Source organism: Diabrotica undecimpunctata, chromosome 5 (genome assembly GCF_040954645.1).
Source record: "Diabrotica undecimpunctata isolate CICGRU chromosome 5, icDiaUnde3, whole genome shotgun sequence".
Lineage (NCBI taxonomy): Eukaryota > Metazoa > Arthropoda > Insecta > Coleoptera > Chrysomelidae > Diabrotica > Diabrotica undecimpunctata.
The window spans coordinates 89,430,590-89,439,451 of NC_092807.1; the positions used below are offsets into that span (position 1 = coordinate 89,430,590).

Sequence of the window (8,862 nt, forward strand, 5' to 3'; positions counted from 1 at the left end):
TAATTTTTATTGGTATAAAATATGTATTTCGAAAAAGTGGGACTAAAAGTTTTTCACCATCGAGTGTTTCTAAAGAAGGTTAAGGACTTCTCTCCGATTGTTAGTTGAATAGGACGAACCCTTTGAGGCGGTTTTTAAAAAATAGCCTTTTGGTAAATTTGTGACTTTGCGTTCACGCTTATCAGTTTTCATTTTGTTTTCTGAAATCAACTAGGGACGTCTAGTGTGGTGCCCAATTAGTCAGCAAATAAAAGTTCACGAAAATGCGACAAAAATGTAACATTTTGACGAAAAATATGAATTTTATGTCAAACGTCACGTGAATGTCAGCTCCCTTTTTTAACATATCTCATACATTAAGATCGGGCCACTAATACCACAGATATAATTTAATGCCTATTTGGCATGACGCTATCTTACATTTTTCTATATAATTATACTTCCTCGCTTTCTTTCGTTTGACACCTGAAACGTCGAAAAAGATCACTATTTCATTACTTAAACCGCTCTAACTTGAAAATTTAAGCGCAAATTTTGACAGATGACGTTTGAAAGTTATTACTTTCTAAACTGTATAAATTTATTGGTGATAGAACACTCGTGGTCTATTGAGTGACGTATATTCACCATCCACAAGTATCGTTTTGCAATGGAAACATTAGCGATTTGAAGCAGAATTCCGGGTCATTTTTCCTATTCGGCACATCCCACACTTTTGACCCTAACCTGTCCCAAAATCTTAAAATTGACTGTTGAAAAAACATTATGGGACAAGCGAAGCTTAAAAAAGACAATCTGGATGTAAAATCCGTAACTAAAGGTAAAAAGAAACAACTAAATTGGAAAATGAAAAACATTTTTTTTAAACTACTCATTTTCCACTACTAGTTTTATATCTTGTCTTTATAATTAAATCTATAACCATTAAATGACCGGATCGTCACGACACGCCTATTATATGAAAATTCAAAACGTTACTACATAGTATTTATACTGGCGATGTATTAATTTTTTAACGTTAGTTTTTAATAACTTAATTTCAAACTATACTCATATTTTATTTTTAAAATTTTTGTTTAGTTTATATAATAATTAATTTTACTATCAAATAATATTTATTTTTATTTTATTATTAATTTAATATTTAATCTGTCTTTGACAGTTTTGTCAGAAGTAAACAACGTATGCTTGGCAACCATGCAGACGAAATACACAGCGTAACCTTTGTTGATACGTTAGCAGGTAGCGTTAGGAGCAAACATAATAATTAATTGAATTATTTTAATATAACATAGCTATATATAATTAAAAATATAGAATACATTTAAAAATATATAAACAGTATGAAGCTTCGAGCTAGGCTGCAGTACCACCCACTATACCATCTTTTTTTTTCTTTACATAGGTCCTACACATATTGGAGTGATGATTTCTCCAGTACTCGGAGTCGAAATTGCCGATTGGAGTCTACCCACGCAAGAACCTTTGGCCGGTCCCCTTTGGAACGGTAGAAAAACCTACTTCATCTATTATGCCTACGGTCTGGAACCTGTGCCAATAACAGTTACCATAGATTTTAAGGTAAGCACGTAGTTTAGTTCGAAACGTTTATAAATCAACAAGGAACATAAAGCAAAAAGAAGAGTTGCTTGGAAAAACTGAACAAGAAAGATTTCTGATGCAGAAAATCGTTGATATATATTAGATAGAGCTAGGAAACTATAATAGTGGTAATAAAGGTAAGAAGTACTATAGTTTTTCAAGAGAAAATGGACACAGAAGACATAAATAAAAGAGGAGGGAAGACGAGGAAGATATACTGATAATACAAGAAGTCATAACGGGAGAGAATTAGATATTAGCAAGAAAAAAACTATATAAAAGAAGAAAGAATTGAGATAGAGAAGTAAATGGAAATGCATTTATAGTGGTATAGAGAGAGATATATAAAAGGCTATATATTTTAAACAAGATATATGGAATGAGCTATAGAAAGCTTAAACTAGAGAAATCGTAGAACTTAAATAGCGAAATAAGGTAAGATACTGAAATATATAGGGAAGACATTGAGAGAAGGGGAGGCAGAAATGTTGAGAGAAGTAGAGGGAGTTATATGGGTAGGGAGAAAAGTGAGTACTATAGAAAGAAGGACATCAGCTGAGAGAAATCCAGAGGGACTGGGACAAATAGATACGATAGATCAACGATGTGCGATAATAGATAAATAGGGAGAGAGAAATAAGGAGAAAAAAGTGGAAGACAATGGAGAGATCCGGATAGAGATGGAGAAATAACAGCAATATTAAATTAGATAGGCAAAGTGGGAAATAGACGGTGAAACCTAGAAAGAAAAATAGAAATCGAGAGACAGTAATATTAGAGGGAGACAGAGACACACAAAAAAATATAAAGGAGAGATACAGATAAGAGAAGAGTGAATATAGAAATAAGTAGAGGTGAACAGGGAGAAAGAAAATATAAGGAAATATAAACGAAAACACAGAGACTAACGACGAGACAGAGAAAGAGAGATGAAGAGAATAATCAAAATAGAGAAATATATGGACATAAGTGCGTAGGGAGACAAAGGAAGATACAGAAACATACAGAGGAAATAAATAAATGGTTACAAATTGTATGTGAGAAATAGATAGCAGGTAAAAGAAAGAGAAAATGTTATTTGTGTGAAATACTGCCTACTACCAATAGAATGGGGGTTGTGTTATAGAGGTAGTACCTTTTATTGGAACAACCAGATCGAGCGTCATAGACGGGAGATGGTTCTTGATAACTGGTCCTCATAAGACACCTAACTCTCACTTATGGCTCCACGTGCCACAACCCGGGCAACTGCATTGGTCTGCATGCTAAACTAAGTGAGGGTAGCCAGATATGGCTACCGAGTGTACCGAGTTCTTACCGAGAAAAATTTCACCGAGTGATTGCCGGTATAAGCAGTCCCCCACTTACTGACCAACGGCTACGGGCGTAGAAGTTGGTAAGTGGTAGGGCACCTTTTTGTCCTGGGGTTGAGAAATCGACTCCGAAGGCGGATGAACCAAAATTTGGCCAACGACAATAAGATATAGAAGGTAAGGGGAAACCACTACAAGTAAAGATCCCTACGGATATCCCTGGAATAATTATCTTATATGTCGGACAAACTTGAAGCAAAGGCCCTCAGTTTCGGGCAGCCCTTAGGTGGTCCGAGGGTGCTAAAAATCCCCCGGGTTCGACTTCAAGATGTTATTCATAAAGTAGCGACATGGAACGTCAATAGTTTGTGCATCCCAGGAAAGTTACATAACCTGCTCAAAGAAATGCTACGCCTAGAAGTGAAAACAATGGGTGTAAGTGAATTGAGGTGGTCTGGCTTAGGTATTTCTCACAAAGACAACTTTACAGTGTACTATTCCGGTAGCGACGCCACAGATAATTACCACAGGCATGGAGTTGCAATAGTGCTTGATAATAGAATTGCGATGTCTGTTATAGATTACATACCCGTTTCAAACAGAGTAATCATAGTGAAGTTAGCTGGTCAACCTATTAATATAAATCTAATCCAAGTTTACGCACCCACATCTGATAAACCGGAAACTGAAGTTTTAGATTCCTATAAAGACATAAAGGAAGCATTAAAGGTCACAAAGATATCAACATCATAATGGGCGATTTTAATGCCAAAGTCGGTATGATGATTTCGGTCTGGGTAACAAAAATGAGCGAGGAGAGTTACTAATTGAATTTTGTAATGACCACGATTTCGTCATATCCAATACGTGGTATCAACTCCCACCAAGAAGATTGTAAACATGGCGAGCACCAGGAGATCGTCCAGGTCATATGATAAGAAATCAAATCGATTACATCTTGATAAACAAAAGATTCCGCAACTATATAAAAAGAGTGGCCGCTCACCCTGGTGCGGACATTTCGTCTGACCACAACTCCCTAATCGCGAGTGTAAGGCTTCGATTGGCAAAGGTTAAAAAACCATCTAATAAAAAATACATAAACACTCGTCGAGGCTGACGAAGTGGTCGCAAGTAAAATAAAAAGAAATCACAAAAACGAGTGGATGACGGATGAGATCCTTGATCTAATGGAGCAACGCAAACAGTACAAAATACATCAGAATCAACAGGAATACAAGAAAATTCAACGTACGATAAGGGTAAGAAATAAAAACGCAAAGGAAAGCTGGATGAAAGAACGTTGTGAAGAATTGGAATCACTACAAGAAAAGGGAGACAGCTTTGGACTACATAAAAAGGTCAAACAAATTTCTAGTATATACAAGAAACACCTTGAGACTCGCCTGAAGAATGATCAAGGAAACTACTTTCATACCCAAGAATAACTAATGCTTCTCTGGACAAACTATGCTTCGTCCCTCATTGCGGATAATAGACCGAATCTGCCAACTACTAACTTACCCACGAAAAATTTATCTGGCCCTCCCATTATTCGCGCCCAGGTGGAGTACATAAAAGTAGCAAAACTAGGCAAGGCCCCTAGACCAGATGGAATTACTACGGAAGCCATAAAACTGTTGGAAGATGATAATATCGACATGCTGGTAACAATTTTCAATGATAAACACCGGCCACATTCCAACGGATTGGCTTTATTGAACCTTTATAATGATCCCTAAATCACAAAGAGCGACAAAATGCAAAGACCACAAACTGATAAGTTTAATGAGCCATTTACTTAAGGTGTTTCTTCGCATCCTTCACACAAGAATGTTCAGAAAGCTGGAAGATCTAAGCGGTGAGACAAAATTTGGTTTCAAGAGCGGACTGGGTACACGTGAAGCAGCTTTCTGCTTGAATACGCTTGTACAAAACTGCATGGATCAACGAAAGGATATAGTCATAACATTACTTGATTATGAAAAAGCGTTTGACAGCGTAAAACATACCGCAATGATAAAAATGCTACACAACACTAACATTGACGAGAAAGATATGAGTTATCCAGAATCTCTATTGGAATTAAAAAGCACGAGTGAGACTGAACAAATCAACCCACACAGAAGAATTTAAAATTTTAAGAGGGGTGCGACAGGGGTGTATTTTGTCTCCTATGCTCTTCAATCTCTATGTGAAGAACATTTTTGCAGAGGCACTGGAAGGCTCTGAGTGTGGAATAAAGGTAAACGGGTTGCCGATAAATAACATCCGTTACGCCGACGACACCGCGATAATAACAGACAAAGAACATGATATGCAGTTGATGTTAAAATAAACACCATAGGAAAAATATATGGCTTGAAGATAAATGCTGGAAAAACTAAATGCATGACAATAAGAAAAAACGCACTTTTAAGAATACAACTGCAAGTCGATAATGCTCAAATCGATCAAGTGAAAACAATTAAATATTTGGGAATGATGATGAATGACGAATAGGATCCTCAACAAGAAATAAAATGCCGTACCGAACAAGCAAGACAAGCTTTTGCATGTGGACGTTGCGAAGAATGTTCCGCATACCATGGACAGATAGGGTGAGAAACGAGTAAGTCTTAATAAAGGCAAATACTGAGAGATAATAAAGAACTACTCAATTTGATCAAGGTACGAAAAATTGGATACCTCGGCCATATTCTGAGAGGAAAAAAATATGCAATCCCTCAACTAATCATCCAGGGAAAGATTGAAGGCAAGAGAGGAGTAGGTCGCAAACAAATGTCGTGGCTACGGAACATAAAGAACTGGACAGGCATAAATAACACTGGCAATCTTTTGCATACCGCAAAAGACAGACGTCTGGCCTTAAAATAATTCGCCAACGCACTATAGGTCCACGGCACTATAAGAAAAAGAACAAATTAAATGAATGGGGCGATAGAGAAATACAGACGAAGGAGATAAAGAAGAAAAGAGGAACAATTGTAATGGAGAAATAGAAAGGAAGCAATAAAAGGCTATATATTCTAAGTGATAAATAAGTAGCGGAGAAAGAGAAAACGTGAAATAAGTGGAGTAGAACCTGCTGGAAAGAGAAAGAAGAACTAGAAATCAAGAAACAATAGAGTGGTCCAGAAATATATAATAAATAAGATAGAGGGAAAAAAGAGAGAAGTATAAACGAGTAATAGTGTAAAAAAAATTCTGTAAATCATAAGCAAGAAATAAAAAATGAATAATAGTAAGCGAATACCAGTGAGAATAATATAAATTATGAAGAGAGACAAAAAAGATGCCGAAATACGAAGAGAAGTAAAGAAAGAGGGAGACAGATATGCAGAGAAGGCGAAAAACAGATGAGAATTATTGTTCTATAAATTGAAAGCAAATAAAAGATAGCAAAAACTAGATAGAATAATAGAGATCGAGAAATAAACAGAAAAGGAGAAATAAAGGATACATAAAAATATAGGGAAGAGATAAAGAGGGGAGAGAGAAATGATGGGACTGGAACAAAAGACTATACATTTTAAGGGAGACACAGAAATAGAGGAAAATAATGCCAACACGCTAAATAAATAAAATAGGCTCTTCCTGAAGTAAAAATCAAGTACCAGAAATCGATAAAAACACAGAAATGAATAGAGAGCTAGAGAAAGATATAAATTTATCGAGGAAAAAGGCCCCAACAGGAAAGGGGATAAAGGGAGAAAGAAATGTAGAAAGTTGGCAACCAATGATTCTATGAAGTGAAAGCGAATAAAAGAAAGCGAACAGTAGATAAAATAAAAGAAAGAAACAGAAAACGAGTAACTGAAATCTATACATATATAGAAATGAACAGAGAGAGATAGGGAACGATAAAAAATATCAAGGAATACGATCATGAGAAAGAGAAAGAAAGATAGAGAGAGATAAATACCGATAAATGTAAGGCGAAAACTAGAGGGAAAATGAAATAAAAAATAGTCAAAAGTACAGAGAAATAGATAGAAAGTCAGAATGATATAGAAATATACAATTAAAATGTAGACGTAAGAGAAGAGCGAAGTATTATAGGGAAAAAGAAATTATAAAGTAAATAATGTAGGAGAATGATATAAATCAAGGAATAGATAGATAAAGATACAGAAATGTAGAAGAAAGGAAAAAAATGTAAAGACCAATGAACAAACAAATACAAAGTGAAAACTAACATAGGACTTAAAACCTCCATGAACTATACAGCAAGTAATAGAAGGAGACGTAGACAGAGGTGAATAAAGAGATAAAGGCAGAAATCAGACGCAGTGGAAAGGTATCGAGACATTTATACATAGAGAGAACGAACAAGAGATAGGCAAATGATGTAATAGAGAAAAAGAGATAGAGAGATATCACGCATTCAGTAATATGTAATCATAGAGATAATGTTAGATTTTTAAAATTTTTCCGTTGATGCTCTTCCGTTATGCACTCTTATTTCGGTCTGAAGATCAAGATCGTTTTTAATCAGCAACTTTATCGAAAACTATGTGCAATTGGTATTTTTTATGCTAATACATGCCAGTACTTTTGTGTTCCTGTATACTTCTCATCATTTTACATTTATTGTTTGTCTCAAACTTTTTTTTTATCCTCTTTGTTGTCTTTTTATACCTAATTATTTGTTTTAGGTACCAAGTGAACACCAAGGACCTATAATGGACCTGGCAGTGACATCCCACTACCTTTTCGGTCCGGGGAAAGCTACGAAGGAATTCAAAAAGTTCATCAACGAATTTCCATCATGGACGGCTATAAATTACTGGACGGCCTCATACGAGTCGTGGATCATTTAGAAAATATATATAATTTAACAATTAATAATAAAATATTAATGGAAGTCTTTAATTTAATATATACGGGATGTTGAAGAGATTATACGAGGTTTGGCTGTAAAATAATGAAACTCACGCTGTACAGTGTTGTAAGTGTTTCTGAAAACTTTTTCATATAGCTGTATGTTTTACCCTTTGTGCAACTTCGACGATTCGTCGATTATTATTCCTTTTAAGACCAATTTGGCTTTAATGGAAAACAAAAATCACATGGTGCAAGGACAGGAAAGAACTTTTTGCAGATTTCTCGGTTGTGATAATTTTTTGTACAATTTTTCCATTAACTGCAATCCGTCCTCGACAATTTTGGAACATATGCAGTTCTTTTGTGGAAGTTTTGATATCTTTATTTTACAGCCATACCTTGCATATTAGTCGCTAAACCTACTGAAAGAATATAAATTTAATTGTGCTTCAATTTAAGAATTCAGATAAACCAAAATGAGGATTTTCGTCGATTCAGTCGGTTTGGCGGTGGTTATATTGCTCTAAGACTCCCTAGTACCTTCTACTTAATTTTTTTTATACAAAATTCCTACAAAATCACTATTCTATTAGTTAAAATTAATATTTAAAATATGCTTATTTTGAAGCATAACTGTTTACCTTTTAAAACATCTCGAAACGAGATATTCGGTTGATTAGAGTAAATTCAGGTTGTTTTTTAGCTTAAGTAAATTTTTACCTGTTATTCCAAGGCTCAGTCTGATAGTATATACTTAGATTTAAGTATACGAAGAGTTTTTAAAGATATTTCAGACTTTTTTATATATTGATTCATTATCGTTCCTATGTTATATAATTTTTATTTTATTGCTCTTGTTAAACTTTTAGAAAGTCTGCAAATAAACAACAACGCTGCAAGTTTTTGTACAGGTGTCTTCTCTTTTATTGGCTTAAACCTACGTAAAAAGATATGTTTTGGGTAGAACTACTAATTTTTTTCCAAAATTAGCTTTGTTTCTCTTTTTCTATTGTACTTGTATAACGACAGTCGTATATGATTTCAATGTTGTATCAAATTAGGCAACCAGTAATCCTTTTTGCTGCTTTAAACAATTAGAACAACAAATAGCGATGTATGC

General features: G+C 34.8%; 1 protein-coding gene across 1 annotated transcript in view; it reads left to right on the forward strand.

Moving 5' to 3' along the window:
• LOC140441454 (endoplasmic reticulum metallopeptidase 1-like) overlaps positions 1-8,650 on the forward strand; it is a 71,707-nt gene extending 63,057 nt beyond the window's left edge. Inside the window, exons 10-11 of the mRNA XM_072532189.1 lie at positions 1,406-1,581; positions 7,574-8,650. Of these exons, the coding sequence (XP_072388290.1) occupies positions 1,406-1,581; positions 7,574-7,738 (341 nt within the window). The 3' untranslated portion in view covers positions 7,739-8,650. The remainder of the gene's footprint in view (positions 1-1,405; positions 1,582-7,573) is intronic.
• Positions 8,651-8,862: the final 212 nt, after the last annotated feature.